Below are 23,653 nucleotides of genomic sequence, written 5' to 3'. Positions count from 1 at the left end.
TGTCTATATGAGTACCTGTTTTTATTACCTATAAAATGTGAGAATTTTGTTAGGTGACTTTGAAGATTCCGTTCTTGCTCAAACATTTTAGGATTTGTCATAATACATTAGGATGCAGAATTAAACAAGGATAAGAAATCTGACTGTAAAAAAAGAAGAAGGAAAGCATAATATTGGGACAAGTTGAAATTAATCTAAATAGACTCTATGGTTCAAGGAGGCAAGACTCACTCTCTGCTGTGTTGCCCTCAGTGGAGCCTCTAAATACTTCATTATTTAAAGCTGGGTTGCCTCGATGAGGAATCTTTGGAGGAGGACACAGCCTCCTAAGCAAAGCTGCTTTGTAAGAAACTTTCCTCCCATGGTCATGGTACTGTCCCCTCAATTAACTGAAGCCTGTGCTTTCAGTTAGACCCGTGGACGATGCCACTGGCTTATAAAGTAACGGTTTGAATATAGGTGCTGGTTCTATATTTGAGACGTAATGCGTGAAGAGCTTTTAACCAGACTTGTTGAAACATGAACAATTGGAGCAGTGCAACTCCTCATTGCCCTCCGCCACCTGCACAGGCCCATGAAGAGAGGCCCTTATGGTCGTCTCTCCAAGATGCCTTGAGGCGACAGGAAAGGTCTAGGTCTTGCTGTGACTGCTTCCCCTGCCAAGAGCCGTGGATGAAAACTGCTGCTCTCCAGCGGGGCAGGAAAGTGCTTGCGAGTAGGGGGCCATTCAGTCTACAGTCTGACTCTGTGTCCTGTCTCTTTGGATGATATACTCTGTCTGGAGTGATGAGGAGCCAAGAGACCACTCCAGTAGTTGTTTATAGAACTCAGACTCCGAGTGTTTACACTCTCTCTGGGAAAGTCCATCATTCAGAGCAGGGGTTCTCAACAGCAGCACCACTGACCTTTTGAGCTGGATGTTCTTTGTCATAGGGGGCTGTCCTCTGTATTGAGGCTCTCTAACAGCACGCCTGGTCTCTAACCACTGAATACCACTGGCAAGCCTTCCCCTGGCTGTGACTACCAAGAAATTTCTGCAGATACCACCAAATGTCCCAATACATTTTATATATCTATTTATTTACATAGTTATGGTGAATTTTTTAAATTAAAAATGCATGATTTTCAGGGGAAAAAAACTCCTCAAACAATACAAAATGGTAAGAAATCGGAATATGTCTCAGACCCTGGTACCCCAGCACCAGATTTCACCCTCCAGAGGCAAACATGTGACCATTATTTAGGTCATAAGAGATCTCCAGGATTTGCACTGGAGTTTATATCCATGCGGATATGGGCATCTAGTTACTACAAGACACACAGACTTGCGTATTATATTTTTATTAGCAACTGTTTTGTTTTTTTTTTTTTTAAATAGTGCCCAAGATGAAAAGAAAATGACTGGAATGAGTTTGTTTTATTCCATCGGATTTTTTTAAAAGCTTGTCAACATTTTCTGGACTGATATATGGCCTCTTAAGAAGAAGTATTTCCTGCACAGTGAGAAGCAGCATCCCCTTAACTTATTCCCTTGGCTTCTGGAGCCTTTCCTCACGCTCTGTTTTAAGACTGATGCTGTGTGGCAGTAAGAACTCTTTGGGGCATCAATATTTTAAGCCCTCGAAGTAGTCATTTTTCATCTAATAAAACAACTGAATCCTTCAGAAGTGCGAACACCTGGTTTTTTGCTGGGACTCTGTGAACTGTGGTTTTCACTGATCCCCTTGTCCTACTGAGGACACAGCGTACTTCGGGAGGTTGTATTTTTCACATCATAGCACCACTTTCGCATCCAGTAGAATATGATGTCCTTATCAAGGCTCATTCATTTATCAGTATGCATGATTCACTGTTTTCATAACAAATGCATTTACCCCATGAATCAGCTTCCTGTATTATAGTAACATAAATTGGAGGTGTGATTTTTGTTGGTGTTCGTGTTAGTGGTGGTGATCTTACCACCCAGCTGACTCCACAGTCTAACCAACACTGATCACCGTTCAGGGAAGATTTTTGAGAAGGATTGTTCCTCCTCTTGGCAAAAGTAAGTAAGTGTGCTCAGGCTCCTGATGGGATTGTAAACTGACGTGATGATTCTACAGAATACATTAGAAAACCTTTAAAATAGCCATATAGTTTGGCTTAGAAACTAGATTTCTCCAAGTTGCTAAATAGTCACAAAGACAGAAAAATTTCTGAATAGAAAAGTCCAACAGCGGGGAAATACCTAAATTATTTTATTATTATTATTATTATTATTACTGCCATTACTATTACTGTTAACTAACAAAGCACCATGGTAATTATTTTTGATGCATTACCTCATGTAACTCTCACAATGTTGTGAAATAGGTGTTATTGTTATTTCATAACCATAGCAGAGAAGTGTGTCTAAAAGAAGCTAAACTACACATCAGAAGGGTAAGAACTATGAGGATGGTGATGGTAGTCATGGCAGCTGACATTCACCGTCACTATGGCCAGTTAACTAAAATAAAAGAGGTTTAATTACAGTATTCAGAATATTTCAGTTGGGAATTGAGTGTGGATAAACTGATTTCAGAGTTCACACTTGTATCATTGTGCCTACCCAAATCATGTGGTTGGTAGGTGGATGGCAGATCAAAACCTGAACTTATGTCTGGGGATCACTGAGAAGTATAGCTGATTAGTTCAGCTAAGTCCGTGTGATGGATTGTCTTGGATTCACCTGATGTGGTTATTTACTGTCTTCAGAGGTAAATGAGGTAAAAAATGTAACACACAGAGGTTATCAGGGATAGGAAGAAATGAGTTCGCTCATCATATTAGGATTATACTCCCAGTTTTGGGGACTCTCCAAACACCTCTTCCTAGTTTTGTAGCAACCTGAGTACCTAATGTTCTCATCTTCCATATATGTGCCCATGAACGTTCTTTCTACCCAAACAGCTTAGAGTTTTCTACCTTCCTCTCGCTCCAGGCACAGTCCAGCCTGACCTCAAATGCAAATAGTGTTGAATAACTTTAAAGTAATTTAAAAATTGTAGATATATATCTTGAGGTGTTTTGTTTGCTCATTTACATGACCACTGGCACCATCTTTAAAAAGTGAGGTCTTCTTGGTCAAGAGTGGGAGGGTCTGTGTGTTTTCAAAATGTTTGTGTCTAATCTAGTAACGGAACTTTTCATAGTGCATGTTAGTAAGAGGATCAGAGTCCGTTATCTGTTATGAACATACCGTCACAAAACTGGATTGCCTTGCACTGTACTATAGCTGTACCTGTCAGTTTGTTCAGATCTCTTAATTCTGAAGTCAGCGGCAGAACAACCCATAAGTTAAGGAGGAGATGGGTTTCTACCACAGGATTGTCCAAAGACAGAAGAGTAAATTTTGGGTGACATCTCGGGGAATTATGACTTAGGTCTCATTAAACTGTACTAATGCAAGTGCGGTACATGAGATGAGAAAGTGCTGAAGATGATGATTCTGGTTCTTGGCCTCGGGTCCGGTACTTTTAAGGATGGCGGGTGACCTTGATCATATGGTTGCTGTCTCCTTTTGACAAGGCTAGTGGGCGAAAGAAAGACATAATGGCTCTGTAAATTTCAATGTAGTCTGAAATGCATCTACCAAGGACAATCTTGTGCAGTTAAGACTTGGAGCTGACTGCCTGCACACTGTCTTTAAAGCACTGCAGAAGAAGAAGAGCGGCTATGGCATTTTCTTCCTTTTTGAGTTGCATATATACTTAAAAGAATGAGTCCACCAGGACTCTAAGCAGCAGTGCCATGAGCCAAAATTCCTAATTTTTTTATCTTTCAAAAATGCCCACTACCTTCTGTCTCTGTTCCTCAAGTTGTTGCACTGTGAGCTTGTTTTAATGATAAGGAACAACAGTAAGGCAGACGTGGATGAATCTTAAAAAATCTAGGTGAGCTCTTTCAAAAGATCATTACCTGCCTATTTAGTGAATGTGGTCGTTAGAAGACTCTGCAGCTTGGTGGGACTGGCCTTGTGCTCCTGTTTGTTGACCAGGAGTAAACAGTAAAGCTGTCCTTTGTTCCCCGCAGCCTGTCAGTGGGAGAGTGGGGGCACGGCGGAGAGGGAATGATGGATGGATTACTGCCTTCTTGAGAGACCAGAAGAGCTGACAGCTTCAGCTTTGTAATCATCTCAACATCCAGACCCCCAACTTTTGGGAGAGACTCTCTCTTTTACTCAAAATAATAAACTGCCCTGGCTGTGTCTTTTGATGTGTTGCTAATCCAGAATGAAAACAGCTTCTTAAGAAATAACAAGACAGGATGGTCTTGCAGAAGTTTGATGGAAAATAGGAAAAAATACCCATTGTGGCTTCAATCCCTGATTTGTCTAAGGTTTTTAAAATCCATTTTGTCTTTCACATGGGGATAAAATTCATGGTCAAGGTCATCATATGTGCTTAAATTACTCTTACAGTATAATCTAGTGGGAATCCATTAGATCTCTAGAGTCCAGAGGCTGTCCCTTCTTCACCCCTGCCCTCATCAGTCACCATGGGCTGTGTCACCCTTGCAAGTTGCTCAGCCTGTGCCAGACCCCATTTGTGTATTCTGTATAAATCAGGGATCCCCATAGAGGGTTTATTAGGTCACATTTCATATTTATATATGCTGAAGCTCCCTCCCCCCAACTCCTCTGAGCAATGTAAACTGTCTGCCCAAACTGTGATGTATCCTGCATTGTGTGTTTCTCACTTAAAACTCCTGTAGGACAAGTTCGGCCTTTCTTTCCCTTGGGACACTTAGACGGTCCCAAGAGCTCTTGGCCTATCAATGCTACCCTTTGCTGTTTAATTGTGGACTTAGCACTAAGTATCAGTGTCTCAGTCAGTGCTGGCTATTTTAACAGAATGCCGTAGGCTGTGTGGCTCTAACAGTAAAGATTTATTTCTCACAGTTCTGGAGGCTGGAAGTTCAAGATCAGGGTGCCGGCACGGTTAGATTCTTGGTGAGGTCCCTTTTCCTGATTATGTCTGTACATGGCTTTTGTCAGAATGTACACAAAAAGAGATCCTGTTTCTCTTCCTCTTTTTATATGGGACCTGAATCTCTTCATCAGGGCCTCATCCTCCTGACCTAATCTAATCCCAGTCTTCAAAAGACCCCACTTCCAAATGCCACCACATTGGGGTTAGGATTTCAACATAAAAGTTTGGGGGCAGGGTTGGCAGTTACAGCAGTAAGTGTTTGAAAGAAACTGATTAAGGGATGAAGAGAAATCAGGTATCTATGTGTGTTAGCATTAATCTCTTAGCTGATTCATACATAACCCACAGTGCATAGCTGTCATAATTTCTAGTTGTTGGAAAATAATGGGCCCCATATGGCATTGATGCATAAGTGCATTAAAATAGAATGTGAACTTAACCAAATAACTCACAATAATATAAGCTGGTGCTGATGAGGCTAAATTAACACCCATTTAGAAAGAAGAACAGCAACTGAAATTTACAACCATTGGGTTATAATATTGGAAGTAAACCGCTCATTCAGTGTTGTCCAGAGAATTGCAGAACTCCAGCTGTCTTGATGTGCCAGGGGTTGTTAGAAAGATCCAACCTTGTCACAACGTGAGTGGCAACTCATGCTTCTGGAAATGATGCCTCATTTTCAACTCTAAGTAAGTATTTTAGATTATAAATACCAGATTTGGTATTGGTAGTCTAAATACCAGCTCTTGACCCACACTGAACCTGTCAGGAATAAGAAGCCCATTTGTAGGTGAAAGTCTGTGCTATTGCATGTTGATTGCCGTGGGAGGGGCTCGGCGGACCTACAGCTTATTATCATGAACATCACCCTTTATTAGGGACCGTCTTTTCCACAGCTGTATCCTAGTTTCTGGCACAATCATTGGCAATAATAGGTTCCCAATAACTTTTTATGAATAAATATGTAATAATAAACACATTTTGAAATTATGGTTAAATTGGAGTTAAATAGTTATATTGTACAGTTATATAGTTAAATCCTAGTTAATTATAGTTAGCTAGAATGTATACAGTTAGTTGCAAAAACTATAATAAAATACTGCTACTCTAGCACATTCTATAGAAATATCTTGACCTAAATTTTTTAACAGCCTTCCTGCCGGTAAACTTAGCAGAGGTTTCATTGTAACTCACACCTTCCTGCATACCCCATTCAAAGCTCTAAAAATAACAGCATCTCTTTTTGGAACAGGTAAATGTATAGATTGCCTTTGGTAGGCAGGCTCTGACCTACATACGTCTAACACAGGCACAGCCCTTCCTCCCAGCCTGTAAGGCTTTGTCCTGCCTCTCCCTCCTCCTCCCCAGCACCGCAGACACAGCAACACAGGAGAGGGGGTGCCTCCTTTCCAAGCCGTCCACCATTTCCAGAGGCTCCCTCCTCTTCCTTACTCATAGAGCAAGTAGGTGTCTCCGTGAAAGAAGCAAACACGTGGTAAAGGGGACAGAGAACATCCAAGCAGAGACACCTGCAGGCAAGCCTCAGACCCCACCCGACTGTTGCTCCCCATGAGCCAGGGGTAAAAATCGAGAAAAAATGATTCACTTTCTGACCACCCTTTCCCTGTTGCACTGGAGTGTTTGCACTGCTCCCAAGTCACACAGCAACCTTTTCATTCTTGGCCTCAATATCTGTCCCAGCATCATCTCCCTGGTCTCCTGTTCTTCCCCACCCCTAGTCTAGAGTTTGACAAGTCTTGGGGACTGGTCCCCTCTCCTGCTCCCTCCCTGGCTGCCTTCCTGGGAAGAGAGTTGTGACTTCCATACTGCCTGCATTTGGATCAGAAATGCGGTTGTCTGGGCTGATTTGGCTCTGTGGTGTTTTTTTGGTTTGTTCCGAATATAACAGTCTTTCACGCATCACCCACCATGCAGAGAATCATGTCTTTGGGAAAATATTTTGTGAGTCCCAAGCAGCTCTCAGACTATTAGAACACAATTCCATTTTAGGTGCCGCTATTTAATTTTTGCTTTATGGAATTTTATAGTCGTAAAGGGAAAATAGGATCCCTGCTAAGCTTTCACTTGCCATTTTTACATAATGGAGTTTTCTTTTCTGACTCCTGGGCGGAAACTGGCAAACAACATAAATGCTCATCAGTGAGAGTAGAGGAATACCATTCCATTAACATTATAGTCATGGGAGAGTTTGGAAGAATTTTAGCGATACGATGTGACGTGGAAAAAAAAATTCCAAAAAATTAGCTACAACATTACATCCTGAATATGAAATATTAAATAATTAAAAATACTTTATAATCTTCATAAGGACAATACAATTATATAAAAACAAGTAGAGAAGAATGAATGTGAGTCAGAATGGAGCTTGCTTTAGGTGGGCATGGCTGGGTGATTGCATAGGTCCTGAGTTACAGGATTAGATGTGGCTGTTGTTAAATAACCCAGTTCTTGTCCAGGGCGGTGAGCTCATAGGTGCTTATTCTGTTAATGGAAACAAAATTCTGTGCACTGGGTTTAAAGAAAGAAAAAAAAATTAAATTCATCCTCTTGACTATTACATTTGTCAAGTTGGAGTAAGAATGAATGACAAAATCAGCTTTCTTAGTAAATAGCTATGTGGGGGTAGCTTTGACTTTGAAACCCATCTAAGTATGCCCAGTAGGTCAATAGAGGCACAGCAGCCCTTAGCTAGTGAGGTTGCTCGGCTGACCGCTCAGCTTCAGTCTGTCCGTCTTTGCTGATCTTGCAGACTTTAATTGCTTTACAAGTCAACTGAGATAAATTAACAGTCCTATTAATAAAGTGCTGGCATCTGAGTGATGGGGTGGGAAGGGCGCCAGACATAAATCCAGGTTGTGTCCTGGTTCTCTTTTTCTCTCCTAGGGCACCTGGCCAAAACTCCCTTCTTTGCAATATAGTTTTCTCATCTGCGATGTCGCTAATGTTGTCCTATTTTATTGGGTTGATCGCAACTCATGAAATAATAAGTGTGGAATTGCAAGCAGTATAGTGGCTTTGGTGAGCTTATTATTACTGCAAGTGGATGTGTTCCCATAGCTTTTTCTGTTTACTTCATGTTTTAGATATATAAAATATCCATTTTGAGAATCATGTATAAAGAGTATTTTGTAAATGGTAATTTTACTCTGTAGTAAGCTAAGGAACACCTAAAAATATTAGACCCCAAATCTCAGACCTGTAATTTTACCTTATTTGGAAAATAGGTTTTTACAGATGGGATTAAGTTAAGGATCTTGAAATAGGGGAGATTATCCTGGATTATCCAGATGGGCCCTAAATGCAGTCTCAGCATCTTTGTAAGAGAGGAGGTGTGATACAGAAGAGGGGAAGTCAGTGTAGGGGTGGAGGCAGAAATTGTAGTGATTCAGCCACAAACCAAGGGAACCCCCTTAGCCTCCGGAAGCTGGGAGAGGCAAGAAACGGGCTCCCCTCTAAAGCCAGGAAGGCAGGGTCACGCCGTAGATTTCATCCCAGTGAAAACGATTTCCAGTGCTGACTCCAGAACTTTAAGAGAATTAAAGTTCTGATGTTTTAAGTCAGCAAGGTTGTGATTATTTGTTACAGCACTGATAGGAAACGAATACATTCTCATGTTCTTGAAGGAAATGTAATCTTTTTTTTAAACATTTTATTTATTTATTTATTTATTTATTTATTTATTTATTTGACGGGCAGAGATCACAAGTAGGCAGAGAGGCAGACAGAGAGAGAGAGAAAGAGAGAGAGAAGCAGGCTCCCCTGCTGAACAGAGAGCCCAATGCAGGACTCGATCCCAGGATCCTGGGATCATGACCTGAGCTGAAGGCAGAGGCTTTAACCCACTGAGCCACCCAGGTGCCCCGAAATGTAATCTTCTGAAACATCCTTGAGGATGCAAAGTTTCACAGTGTTACAGATCAGTTCAGTAGCTTTGTCATTTTTCATTTTAATGTAATTAAAATGGATATTTGAAATACTGCATTTTTGAAGGCAAAAGTTATAGTTTGCCTCTTTGTGTCTCCCGATAGCACATTGCTTTGCACACAGGTGATGCTCAGTGACTAGGAAAACCACTTTTATCTGAGACAAAAAAAAATGGTGATCAGTTTGGGCCTGGGGTATGTCTGTGTCTGTATCCTAGAATTTTCACTGGTCTCAAGTTTGCAGCTGAAGTTAAGAGCATCAGTGGTCTGTTGTTTTTTGCCTGTTTCCAGAATGATTTGAAATCTCTTGCCATAAGAAACACCTAGGGTCTGGGGCTGTTCATGTGAAGATAGGAGAGCCATGTGGGGAATGAGCTCGGAGGCGTAGAACGCTGAGCCAGTCTCATGCAATCATGTTACTTTGGTAGCTCCTGATACGAGGTGCCCGCACCACTGAACTGGAAACTGCCCACACCTCACCCATCGACCCTACCCTTCCCAAATGCTGCTTGAACAAATAGTCTTACCTAAGTGCTCTACATGAAGGTACCCGTGACCAGAATTTCCTCTCTACAGCCTGTGCTTGTCAGGTTGAAAACTCCAATTAGAATGTGTTCTTTAAAGCAGCGTTTCCCACACTTCAGTGTTGATACGAATCACCTGCGGTCCTTGTTGAGTTACAGATTCTGGTGCGTCAGCTCGGGAGTGAAGCCCAAGCGGCCTCCTGGAGGTGGTGCTGATGCTGTGAGTTCCTGCATGCACCACGTTCTGAGTAGCGAGGCTCCAGCATCTGGTACTCCTGCCTCCAGGTCCCTCCTCTCCCTGAGCTCCTTTCCCCGCATTTCGTGCAGCTGCTTCAGGCAGCCTCGTTTTGTGGCATTTGCTTGGCAACATCGTCCCGCTCTGGCCTCCACGGCCTCCACCCTCGGGCTCCCTGCGCGGTGGGGACTGACAGGCCGAGCTGTGACACAGCAACACAGCTCCGTGAAAAGAAAAGAAAAGCCATTGAGATGAGACTGAAATCCATGAGGGAGTCAGAGTTTAAGGAGACAGGGGAGAGAAACAATCGGAGACAGGGGGGAGGGGAAAAATGAATATTTTATTGGAGGGAAGCATGTTTTAAATGAGCTGTTGTTCTTGGTGCAGAATTTGCCAGTGAAGAGCATTTTCTGGAGTAGTTTCAGGTTTATTCTTTAGTTACCCTCTGATTTCTCTTAACAGCCAGCTGCTTGATTTGTGCGCTTATCTGCTCTTTGTGGTCCTTTGGATCCAGGCCAAAGACTTTTGAAAAAATTGCAAACCATCTAACTAAACTGGGGACCTCTGAGAGATCGCCTGGTTAGGTCGGGCCCATCAGTCCCAGCCTTTGCTGACATTAGAATCACTGGGAGAGCTTTAGAAAATTCCACATACCTAGGCTGCAGCTCTGACCAGCTAAATCCAAATCACTGGGGTGGGTCCCAGTCCCTAGTGTGTTTTTTAACCTGTTGGGGTTTTTTGGGTTTTGGGTTTTTTTTTTAAATATTTTATTTTTATTTGTCAGAGAGAGAGACGGAGAGAGAGCGAGCATAGGCAGACAGAGTGGTAGGCAGAGACAGAGGGAGAAGCAGGCTCCCCGCTGAGCAAGGAGCCCAATGTGGGACTCGATACCAGGACGCTGGGATCATGACCTGAGCCGAAGGCAGCTGCTTAACCAACTGAGCCACCCAGGTGCCCCTTTTGGGTTTTTTTTTTTATGCCTCCCAGATGATTCCCATATGCTGCATTGCCACTAAACCAGACCTTTACCTTCTAGCAGGTGGATTGAATTCACTTTAAGTAGAACTCAAAGAACAGTCCTTTATTTCGATTCCTTCCCATCTGAACCTTTGCCCTGCTGAAAACTCTCCACAGTATTTTGGAAGCACCATCTCTTTTAATCCAGCAGTTGAGCCCCTGATTAAATATTCAAGCACCTTTCTGAAGCCCCAGGCAGCTTTTCATTTTCTCAGTGTAGTGGCTCCCCCTGCTGGCCCTTCTCGGTAAAGGTCACTGCTCTGCAGAATCTCACTGCTGGTTCTGGCCTCTGAGACATAACTAACCTGGAATCACAGCAGCTTAAAGCTGCTTTTCTAATCCCATATGCAACGTGTATGCCATTGGCCATTGCCAAAAATAAACAGTTCAAACACTAACTCTTTTATCCGTGGCACTGTGGGTAAAGCCTTGAGAATGAAGGAAGAGAGGAACTGTGTGTGTGTGTGTGTGTGGTGTATATACATATACACACACACACATAACATACATGTATATGCGTACCACATACATGCCTACATTTGCTTATACTACCAGAAAAGATTCTGATATCAGCCATTGATTGTGCTGGTTGCCTGCAAAGTAATTAATATTGATACATACTTTGGATAGAAATTAGGGAAAGAAAGCTTTCATCCATATCTTCTCTACCCTCCTTCATCGAATCATACCCTTTCCTTATCACCGCACTTCTCCTTATCTATCTCCTTATCTATCCAGTAAGTTATAAAGATGGTCAAATATAAGCAAAAGTAGATGCAAATGCAGGACTTTGTTCTGTCATGCAAACTCTCAGTTGCAGTATTATGTCAGAATTTTACTACAGATGACCCTTGTGTCAGTGGAGGCAGAATTCGACCCGTGTAATATCTGAATGCAAAATGTGGTGCAGTCCATCTCTTAGCTATGATTAAACTTCATAAGGCTGCCGTTTCAGTTTATACAGTCCTTGTCATTAGAATGCCCTTCTTTGTTGTATATTAATATCTTAACCCATTGGCCCTTGCTTTCCATCTGACTCAGCAAAGCGTAATTCAGTCCCTCACTGACATTGCAGTACTTCATCTATTCGAGGCAATGTCCCAAACCATTTCTTTCTCACCAAGGGCAGACATTTCCAGTCCACCTCATGAGACGTGGGCCCACCATCCCCTTTCCGGATACATCCCCTAGAAGACTGTGTTCTTTATTTTCATCCCTCTCACAGGCAGCGCCTGGTACTAGCACAGCAATCCGGATGTGCTCTGACTGGTACGACCCAGTGATTTAATCTGCATTATTTGGTTATAGCTGTGTAACAGAATTACCACAATCCTAGCATCTTTTTTAAAAAAGATTTTTATCTGTTTATTTGAGAGAGAGGGAGAGCACAAGCAACGAAGAGGGGGCAGAGGGAGAAGCAGACACCCCACTGAGCAGGGAGCCCGAAGTGGGGCTGAATCCCAGCACCCCAGGATCGTGACCTGAGCCCAAGGCAGACATTTAACCAACTGAGCCACCCAGGTGCCCCACAGACATAGCCTCTTAACACACGTTTATGATCTTAGAGTGCCGGTGGGTGAGGTATCCAGGCATAGCTTCACTCTGCTTCGGGTTCTCCCAGGGTTGCAGTCAAGGTGTTCAGTTGGACTTCCATCTTACATGAGGTTGGCCTGGGGAAGGATCTGCTTCCAATATCGTGCGGTTGTTGACAACATTCAGCTCCTTGTAAGCTGTTAACTGAGAGCCTTAAGTTTGGCTGGCTGTTGGCTGAAGCCCCCTCCAATTTCCTGTCTTATGGTCTTTGTAGTATGACCGCTTGCTTCCTCAGGGCCAGCAAGGGAGAGAGTCTCCCAGCAGGATGAGAGTTGACATCCCCTATAATATGATCACAGAAGTGACATCTTGTCACTTTTGCCGTATTTTGTTGGTTAAAAGCAAGTCACTGGTTCCACGCAGTCGGTGGGGGGGGGGGGGGGAGAGTGTAAACACCAGCAGGCAGGGATATACAGGACTATCTTAAAATCAGCCTGCCCCAATCTCCTTTCATTTCCTCTGCGTGGTCTCATAGAATTTGTACTCTGCTGAACACTGCGAGCCCTTGATTCCCTGGCAGTCCTCTCCACCTCAAACAATTATTAGAACCGAAGTTTATTGTTGTTAGGTTTCTCTGTGTTGGGTTCAGCCAGTTGCTCCTACCTGATTAAATATTCTTTAAGTCTGGCTTGGCCATCAGAATATTAGACATCTTTTCTATTGTGTCATCTGAGAATGTAAGACATTTTTCTATGATGAAAAGGGTGAAGAAGTTCGTACGTAGTAATGTGTGCAGTGTGTGTGTGTGTATACACGCATGTGTGCATTAGACTGGTAGGGGGCGAAGAATGAAAAAAATCCCTCATACACAAAACTTCCTTCTGGAGTCTGGTCAGTTGGCTGTGAATCGTTTAACGCCATCCAAGCCCCACTGGTGCTCTTTCTGATCCTCCTGTGAACAAGATAGTGCAACTTAAAAAAAAAAAAATTAACATATAATGTATTATTTGTTTCAGGGTACAGGTCTGTGATTCATCAGTCATACACAGTTCACAGCACTCACCACAGCTCTTAGGAGCACAGTCTTTCTAGTCAAACCAACCCGGTTTTGAATTCCGGCTCCACCCACTGGAGAACTGTTTTCCTAGATAGAGCGCAGACAGGCAGGGCGAGAATTAGGAAGTTCTGCTTTTCTGTGGCTCATCTTTGAACTCTGTAGCCCCTGTTTCTGCGCAGTGTGACAGCCAAGCCCAGTTCTGCCGAGCTTCTTCACAAGCTGCTTTTAGGACTTTGTGCTGACGAATCATAAAGAATCTTCCAGAAGTGATATAGCTATGAAGCAGTCATTATTTTACAGATACGTGTTATATGTGTGGACTTTGAGGTTTCAGTTTAAAAAGCATCAAACTTATTTGGTCTTCCATTTCCTTGGACTCATTGCTAAGTGAGGTTGAAATCACCTACACTGCCCCAGGATGCCCATCTCATAAAACTGAAAAACCTGAAGTGGGAACCCAGCGCGTTCCTCATCACTGCTTTAGTCCACACCCTTGCGAGCTGGTCTTATCTGCATTTGATAGGCTGGAGTCTCGGTGAGGGACTCCTCTGACCCTTTGACCCAGGAATACTGTCAGCAGCTCTTGCTCTGTTTAAACCGTGGGCATTCTTCCGGAAAAGCCTACGGACTGGCCTTTAGCAGCCCTGGGACCTGACAGGGAAATGCGAGAATGCGTGGAACTGTTAATCACTTGGAATGGAAAGTAAATATTACTGACAACCACTAGTTCTTGAGCTCCGAGTTTTAGAAGTTTAGAGTCTTCTTTTGTGCTGTTTCTTGTAAAGTCAATGTTTCAGCGGAGAGACGCTGTTCTCCTCAGTGTCCTCTGCTCATCACAGGGGCTGATACGATGGGTGGGATCCATGCCGTAGCCGTCAGTGCGCAGATGAGCCCAGAAGAGTAGGTTTGGTGTCGTTAAATCCTAGTTTATCAGGGTCAGGCAGTGTATACCTCTACTGAGAAGGTGAGGTTATCCTGTATTTGTCTTAACAGAAGTTAAAGTCCCGGAAATAAGAAAGACACCCTTCTGGGAACTGTGTATGCAGGACTATAGGGAAGTAAGACCATTTTGTAGCTTGTTTTGGGCATTTGCTTTCTTTTACCATTAATATGCTAAAGAGTTCCAAATGTTTTTCTCCATGTTAATCTTTCTCCTGAGATCTATATCTGTATTTCCAGCTGCTCTTTACACGCCCCCTATCTTGATCTGGGCCTTTCTGCCATTCAGCAGATCTAGAATTAAACTCCTTGCCCTCAGCCCCCAAACTTGCTTTAACCTACATTCTTGATTTTTAGCTAATAACTTATTTCCTGTAAAATGGCCCTTAGTAGTAAGAAATATTTTATTTTTTTAAAGATTTTATTTGAGAGAGAGAGAAAGCACATGTATGTGCCAGAGTTAGAGGGGAGGGGCAGAGAGAGAGGGAGAAGAGGCCTCCCCACAGAGCAGAGAGCCAGATCATGACCTGAACTGAAGGCAGATGCTTAAACTGACTGAGCCACCCCAGGCACCCCAAGAAATACATTTTACCTCATGACTCATAAAGCACCCATATACATATACACACACAGATATAATGTGAATAAAAGTTTCATAAAACAACATTCATCTTCAACATGTATGTTACCTTCTGACATTACCTGTTATTTTCATCTTTAGAAAAATGCTGATGTCAGCAGTCTCTGTGAAATTTATAGTCCCCCAGTCATGGGACCTACAGTCTGAGAAAACCTGAGACAGAGATAAAATGTAGTTCCCATTTATTCATTCTGTGGCCCTCGCCTCCCCTTCCATAACCCAGCCAGCAATCCAGTGACACCAGACTTCATGCTGTAACCCACACGCTCCATTCGCTCATTCAGGCAGCTTGTACTGAGTGCATATTTGGTGTCAGGCACAGAGCAGGCACCAGGGATCTGAAGATACGAACACCGCAGTCTCTACTTGAAGGTCTGTGGTGCAGTGCGGAGACAGACCAGTAATCTAACGACTGTATGGCCGTGGGTAGGTCCTGTAAGAATCCTGTACAAAACCCTCAGAGATTATAAGGATCACAGCACGTACCTTGGGCCAGAAAGTCTTTCTGGAAAGGGTAGTTCATGAGTTGAAGCTAGAAAAAAAGGAGTTAACCTGGCCAGTCGTGGGCAGGGCTTTCCAAGAGAGGAAACCACTGTGAGAAGGCATTGAGGCATAAGCAGCGGGAGAATTTGGAGACCTGAAAGTATTTTGACATAGCCCTTCCTTATAACCAGAGTTCTCTGCTGTCACTATCCACCCCCACACCCCTTTTCTGTACTTGGCTAAAGATTACTCAGTGATCCCTCTCCCATGCAGCTGTCCCCCTCCCCGCCCCAGGGAGCCTCAGATACACCCCCACTTTGGGCTCCCAGCTCTCTCTCCCCACAGAGGGGGAGCACCTCCAGGCCAAGCCCCAGTCTCATCCTTATGTCTTCTGTGATGAGCACAATAAATGTTAGCCTGGTGAAGACAGGGACCAATAAAGGAACAGGGAGACATACCTGCCGGCCGCAGGCGTCAAGTGAAGCTTCTTGAGTTGACCTTGTAGAAGACGTTTTAACATATCACAGCCTTTCTGTCACTTTAAGACTGGAAGCTGCCTCAGATGTTATCAACCTGCCTATTTACAGATGCAGGACCACATTTGGAAGGCTGGAGGTGCTATTTTCTTGGGCTCTGTTGTATTTACAAAAGATTAAATTTTACTTTTAGAGAATACCTCTTTTTCTAACTAGAAGTGTCCCTAAAAGTGGAATGTCTTAGTTAACTAATAGAAACAAAAATCTGCCATCAGATTTTGCAAACACATCCACTTTCTGCCAGGCACAAGTAGCCTGTCATCTCTAACCATGCGTTTAACCCAGACTGACTTCCCAAAAAGGCTTTCACAGGAAGAAAGACTGATTTTTAATACTTCTTTCCCTTTGCCAACTTTCTGCCCACATCGTATTTCTTGTGCAAATGGCCCAGGAATTGTAGGCAGGAGAATCTGTGGTGTGGTCCCATCGGTCAGTGCTATAATAGCTCAAAAAAAGACATACACATTTTCACTTTGCAGGTGACTTTTATGAAACAGCCATAATCTTTGATAATCAATTTGAAATGGGACCCTGGGTATGAATGGGGTTAGTGCCTGTGAAAAAGTTTTACTCACACAAACATTGTAGAGACGTGTACAGTCAGGGTAATGACCTTTACTGGGAGGGAGAGGACGAGATTCACATTCTGGCTGGACTTTCTGTGGTTTATAAAATCTTTAGAGGGTGTGTGTCAGAAGTGATTGATTGTGATCAAGTCATGATTTTGAGCCGTAAGTTCTTCCCTTTAGTTGGTAAAGTCCCTCACGTCCTTCATGCAGATTTTAGTGGAAACTCAAAGGGGAGCGCTTTCCTCAGTGAGCTCTGCACACTGCCTGCAAGAATGGCTGTCTCCCAGTCTTGAAAGAATCATCGGAGTTCATGAAAGAAAGGGGGAAATGCCTTTTGCAGACACTGTTACTGCAGGAGCTCATGTCAGACAGTGTCTCAGTCTCCTATCCTGTCTTACAGCCCCCTTCCCCAGCCCTCTCGCCTGTCTGCCCACCTCTCACCCAGCCTATCCGTAGATGTGCTTGTGTAGATGTGTAGATATGCTTATTGTGGATGTGTAGATGTGCTTATTACTGTTATGAGTGATTGTGTTTGCAAAATTCTTCGGTTACAGTTGAAAAGAATTATATTATCTCATCCCAGAACCCAGTGAGGAACGTAATACATGTTTAATCCCAACTCCCCAGAGTAAGAAGCAGTGAGGGAAGCACTCACTGCGTTCGCCACTCTGATAGGATGCCCCATCTCCCTAGTAAATAAACACACAAATACTCCAAGTTCTGCATTTCCTTATTGCATAGCAGTACCTGCTAATGCTTGGATAGAGTGAATGTGCTGAATTCCCACCCGTGATATCCGCCATTCCTTCTCTTTTGCCAAGTTTCTGACTTTATCTCTTGCCCTTCCTCACCCGTTGGACTGTGGATGTTGGTCCATCGCAGTTTGAGTTACGTACAGCGGGGGGCACCAGATTCTCCCGCATGGCCAGCGCCGCCCTGACCTGAGCCTGTTTTCAAGGGGTATTTTGAATAGTATCTAATACCCAGTGCTTACTCCTGCCAGGTAGTGTTCTCACCACAAGTGAGGTGGGTGCTGTTAGCACCCCCAGTTTACAAAGTCGGGAACTAAAAGCTCAGTTCATTGAGGAAGCTCACTGAGGTTATTTTCTTGGCCATGGTCACATGACTAGTAAGTGTGGGAGAAAGGATTTGAACCCACAGAGTCTGTTTCCGGGGTCTGGGCTCTTGGCCCTCCAGTGCCAGTGTTCTCAACTGGTGATCTCCCGTGACCGTGGACCATAACAGCAGCCTGTGGTGGGCCTAGATGTTCGCATGGGGCGAACCTAGTTCTGTGTGAGCTGCAGTTGCCCTTTAATTTCTTCAATCAGACACCGGGGTGGTAGAAAAAGAAATGGGGAAGAAGGTGAAAATGTGGATAACAAAAGGGGAGAGTGTAGAGTGAGGACAGTATGGGGGGGGGGGTGAAGCAATTCTAACCTACATGAAGTTGTTACCTGAAATGAGCAGTGTGGCTAATTGAGAATGAGCTTCCCCAGCTGCCTGTCCTGCCTCTTCGAGACATCGTGATGCTGAGAGAGAGGACGTGGGGGCGAAATGACAGAATTTGGAGAACTGCTAAGCGATGAGACATCTGATGCTGGAGTACAGGACAAAAAGTCATGCAGGAATCACGAGGGACACACATATACTTGATTCAGTTCCATGGAGATGACAGCTGACCGTTGGAGTCCTAAGCCTGCTTGCTAAGTTTGTAGTTGACAAAATGCAGCAGATCTCACTGCCTGCATTCTGCTGCATTTGGTAAAACGCAGACATTCATCTTGGGTGGCTCTTTAGCTTTTAGTATGGGGTTTGTTTTTATTGAAATAAAATCCCTGGCACAGGATCATGGAAAAAAAAATCCAGAGTTTCATCATATGCAGTGTACTGTTTTCTACACTGGAGAATTTTGAGTGCTTTGGAAATAACAAGTCTGTTTCCACAATTTCCTGCTCTCCACTAGGTTCTTGGAACACCAAATGAGGACACGTGGCCTGGAGTTCATTCTTTACCACATTTTAAGCCAGGTATGTTTCATTAATTGCAAATGACTAAGTGCTTCCAATATGCAACGTGAATATACACATTTTCCCTTCAAGCTTCTGTATTATACTGAGAAAAATTTTGGTTACTTGCTCTTGTATATTCTGCCTATTAGTGGAGTTGTCCTTTGTTTTTACAATTTATTTGTCTGTAAAGATAGAATTAATGACATTCCTTATGAGAGGTTTTCACCACATGTATCTCATTTGAGTTAACTGGCTAATAACGTAGCTGTATCCTCATTGGTTAGGCTGGCATCCGTGTCTACAAAACAGAATTTCCATCGGGGTACTATGATCTGCCTGTGTGACTTCTTGAAACACTACTAGGAAAAGTATTACCTTGTAAAAACGAAAACTTGACATTTTGATTTATTTTTTAAAAACTAGTGATATGTAGTCCACTAACTTGAGTTTTAATATGTAAAATGTTCTGCATGCCTGTCGTACAGCATGCGGTCTTTTTTAATGTGAAATACTTAAACCTCTAAACTGGAAAATCTGAGAGAAAATGCAGACCACTTTTAAAATAAGTTGCCACTTTTTTCCTTCGCCAGTAGATGGCAGTCAAGAAACTTTCAGTTTTAATAATTACACTTAGAGAAAGGATCTGAAATGTGGTAATTTAATTTTTATAGGAAAGATGAAAGGTTTGGAATTGGAAATTTAATAAAAGTCAATGGAGTGAGTTATTGTAAAATAATTCTCTTGGTTTTTTTTTTTCTTTTTCCCTGTTACAAAACATGGATTATAAAGTGCAGACCCACCGTAAAATTACTAAAAGGGATTTTATGGAAGATCTCATAGTCCATTATTTAATGAGGGGAAAAGAGCTATGAATAATTTCTGTTATGGAAGCCAAGTTTATTCTCTTGCTCCTCTTCCCCTCTTCTGGGGCACCATCAGGAATAAATTATCAATCCCAAAGAATGACTGAGTTGAGAAACTATTTTTATTCTCAGTATTTTTCTTCTGAAAGTGTACAGTGTGATGAGAGTTTTTCTGTCTTCTTGTGCTGCACCAAGGACTCCTTGTACTTTTACTGAAAATTTTAAGTAACTTCTATGTTCTGGAAGACTATAAAAACCTAACAATTTAAGATGGATTTTTTTCTTCTTTTTTTAACCAAGCAGTAAGTGCCCTCTCACTGCTCCAGCTGTTCCTAATGGAGTCTGGGAACACAGTTGTTTGTAGATGCTCCAATGTGGGCTCTGAGAGAAGGTTAGCTTCCCCATGTTAGTAACTAAAATCTGCGGTCTTGGGAAAATAAAGTAGAGGAGACTACAAAAAGATTTTGAATAAATAAAGTTAGATGCAGAGAGGAATAATTAAGACAGTCATTTGGCCTGCCAAGGTTCTGCACCAGAAAATATGGAGTCATATGTTTATTTTGGTGTGAACAGAATTAACCTCCATCAACAACATACAGAAGCATTTATCAAATGTGTTCTGGAAAGTACTGTGTTGTAGTGCAAGTCAGGCTAACAGACTGGGAACTTCATGAGATCAGGGACTGTGCATAGTTTGTATTTTGGTGTTCAATAAATATTTGTTGCTCTGAATCTACTGAATGTTTAAAACAGTTATCATTTATATGAATTTTCTGGGAAAGACATATATAAATCGGGCTATATATGTTTAAGTTATTTAATATTATGGATAAGTACCATTACAGACACTTAATACATAGAAAGTAATGGAGGCCCAGGAGAATGATGTGTTTAGATGGTGAACGTCGTAGGTGCTGACAGATAAGAAAGATATTTCAGGCAAAGCTTGGGGCTTGTGGGTAAGAGTAGACATAAATATTTCCACGTTAGCTTGAGAGGTGCCAAAGGGAAGCAAGGTAATAGACTGAGGCAAAGGAAGCAAATCTGTGAATCCTTTCAATCAGCACTTAATTGAATCATCAGGGGAGCCCTTGTCTCTGACCTCCTGGACCTCATCCTCCAGGGGAAGAAGGTACACATTCCCAAAGGGGAAAAACAGCAGTGCGAGGGTCTGCCTGTCCCACTCCCACCCCATACCTCCTTATTCTATCCCCCAAAGTATGCCTTAGAAAGTCTGAGGGAAAACAAGAGAATATGAACCTTAAGGACGTAGTTTGTTTTGTTTAGTAGATTTCATTTTTTAGAGAGGTTTTAGCCTCATAGCAGACTTGACAGAAGGTACAGAGCTTTCTCCAATACCCCTGCCCCAACACATGCATAGCCTCTCTGTTATCAACATCTCTCACTACAGTGATACATCTGCTACAGTTTCATGAACTTAAATTGACAGAGCATTATCATCCAAAGTTCATAGTTTATATTAGGGTTCCCTCTCAGTGTCGTATATTCCGTAGGTTTGGACAAATATGGAATGACATACATGTACCATTATAGTGTCCTACAGTGTAGTTTCATTGCCCTAGAAGATCTTCCATGCCCTGCCTGTCATTCCTCCCTCCCCCACCCAACCCCTGGCAACCACCTTTTATTTTTTTTATTGTCTCATAGTTTTGCCTTTTCAAGAATGTCGTAAAGTTGCACTCATACAGGGTGTTGCCCTTTCAGATTGACTTCTTTCACTTATTAATATGCACTTAAGTTGCCTTCACGTTTCCTCGTGGCTTGATAGCTGCTTTCTTCTTAATGTTAAATATTTCATTATCATGGTATATTACAGTTTATTTATCGATTCACCTCCGGAGGGACATCTTGATTGTTTTAAGTTATGGCAATTATGAATAAAGATGCCATAAACACTTGTGGGCAAGTTTTTATGTGGACGTCAGCTTCCAGCTCCTTTTGGCAAATACCAAGGAGTGTGATTGCTCGGTCATACATACTTTGCTTAATTTTTTAATAGCTAATACATTTAAGCAATTCAAGATATCGAACAGTACGAAAAAGGAACATGGTGCAAAGCCTCCCAACCCTTTTTGCCATCTGCCACTTCCTCAGAACCACTGCCCTCAGAGTCCCCCCTCCTTCATTTTATTATTATTATGTTTCTTACCTTTATGTATTTGTAGGAAATGATTAACATTTATACTTTATATTTCTAATATTAAACATAATTTTGTATCTTGCTTGTCTCATTAATGCAGCTCATAGGTCTTCTCATATCACTGCATGGAGGAGGCCAGTGAGGCTCATAGCTGCATTGTTTTCCATTGTATGGATTTAATGTACTCCCTACTTATGGGCTTTTGGGTTGTTTCCAGATTGTTGCTATTATAAATACACACACACACACACACACACACACATACACACATGGGTCACATGTATACAGATATATGTGATAGATAGATTGCCAGAAGTAGGGTTGAAGAATCAACAAATATATCCAACTATAACTTTGAACACCCTGTCAGATTGTCCAGAAGGATGGTGCCTACTGGCTCTGTTACCAGCAAACACATGAGAACACTGCTTCTCCACTCCACAGGCTACAACCAAACTTTCAGATTTTGCCAATCTGTTAGGTGACAAAAGGAATCTCAACACAATTTTTAATTTCATACTCCTTTTTATGATGAGGTTGAGCATCTTTTGTGTTTCAAGATCACTTTCAAGTTCATCTCTTTTTGCCAATTTACAGTTGAGTTACGTGTTATTTTTTTTTATCAGTTTCTGAGGCTCCTTATGCATTGAAGAAAGCAATTTTGAAAATAATCCTCACTTTCATATCTTGCTTTTCTTGCTTAACTGCATCAATTTTGCCCGAAGAGAAAAAAAAGGTGTAATTGTTGAGAACAATGCAGTCATTATAGTTTTTAGAAGATCAGTTGTTATTAGAGATCTGAGTATAAATCTATATGTATGTACCTTTGAAGGAAAAACTTTTCCGATGGATTATTTTATAGCCATGATCTAGGTAATAAGTAAAGCTAAAAAGCTGAGTCTCGTGGTTTTAACATATTCTAATCTAGGACCTACAAGGTCTTTTTTTTTTTTAATTAACTTACCCTTATAGTTAATTTCTATAGAATAAGTCCAATTTATTAATTCAGCAATATTTATTGAGCACCATTTGCGTGGATAGGAAGCGGGGGTGTTGCAGTGAACAAAACACATGAGATCCCTGACCGGTAGGAGAGATCTATAATACATAAAATATGCAGTATATTAGGTGGCAATGAGTATTCTGGAGGAAAATAGAGCAAGAAATGGGATCAGGAAGTGCCAGGGAAGGTGGCACCTCACAGTTTTAAATTGTAATGTAATCAAGAAGACCTCTCTGAAAAGATGACATTTGAATCAAGGACATAAGAGAGAGAGAGCCACTAAGATATTTGCAGAATTTCCAGACAGAGAGAACTGCAAATACAAAGGCCCTCCAGTGGGAAGGAAAGAGGGGAGTATAAAATCAGGTCAGAGGCAACAGGCACTGTGCCAGCGGGAGTCCTTCACCCTTTACTCTGAACCAGACAGAAAGTACTGGAAGATTTTGAACAAGGCTGAACATACATGATCTGGGTTGCATTTTACTAAGATTATTCTGTGTCTCGTGCTGAGAAAGGGGGTCCAGGCTCAAGCAGGGAAACCAGCTCAGAGACTGGGACAGGAGTCCAGGAGAGAGATCACGAAATGTGTCGTGAATAAAGTGACTTTACCTTCTCAGTTTCTCTGTTTCAGCAGAAAACTTAATCTGGCTTTCCCTTGGAAAGTATAGCAAAACTAGAGAAACATTTTTAGGAACAATTGCCAAGTATGTAAAAGAACAATTAGATAACAACTGGGTCTTATTCTTTAGTATTTACTCTGTATCCTCTTCTGCTCTTACATTTATGCTGACACCAAATTCTTTAACCACCAAATTCCTTAACCGTTTGTGGGAATTTGCTTACTCCCACAGCAGCCAGGCAGCTGGGACAGGCCACCACTGCATAAAATAAGTAAATATGTAACACACACATGCACACACATACACATACGTGTGTGTGTGTGTTGCATAGAATAAGGAGTCCAACTGTGGGAGGTGCTGCTTTTCCATCATTTCCTTCTATTTAAATTTCTCTTTAAAGGGCTCCTGGGTGGCTCAGTGGGTTAAAGCCTCTGCCTTCGGCTCAGGTCATGATCTCAGGGTCCTGGGATCGAGCCCTGCATCGGGCTCTCTGCTCAGCAGGGAGCCTGCTTCCTCCTCTCTCTCTCTCTCTGCCTGCTTCTCTGCCTACTTGTGATCTCTGTTT

General features: G+C 42.3%; 1 protein-coding gene and 1 long non-coding RNA gene across 4 annotated transcripts in view; one reads left to right on the top strand and one right to left on the bottom strand.

Moving 5' to 3' along the window:
• Positions 1-23,653, top strand: part of CDK14 (cyclin dependent kinase 14) — a 575,395-nt gene that overhangs the window by 395,697 nt on the left and 156,045 nt on the right. For all 3 annotated transcript variants that reach the window (XM_059396884.1, XM_059396886.1, XM_059396885.1), the window contains one exon: positions 18,396-18,459. In XM_059396884.1, the coding sequence (XP_059252867.1) occupies positions 18,396-18,459 (64 nt within the window). The remainder of the gene's footprint in view (positions 1-18,395; positions 18,460-23,653) is intronic.
• Positions 12,071-13,327, bottom strand: LOC132015091 (uncharacterized). The gene is made up of 3 exons (XR_009403541.1): positions 13,272-13,327; positions 13,077-13,160; positions 12,071-12,550 (listed from the first exon to the last, which is right to left on the bottom strand). It is a non-coding gene; the product is annotated as an uncharacterized LOC132015091 (long non-coding RNA).

This window comes from Mustela nigripes, chromosome 4, assembly GCF_022355385.1.
Source record: "Mustela nigripes isolate SB6536 chromosome 4, MUSNIG.SB6536, whole genome shotgun sequence".
Lineage (NCBI taxonomy): Eukaryota > Metazoa > Chordata > Mammalia > Carnivora > Mustelidae > Mustela > Mustela nigripes.
The sequence above is the reverse complement of the archived record's forward strand: the minus strand, read 5'-3'. Positions and strand labels throughout refer to the sequence as shown.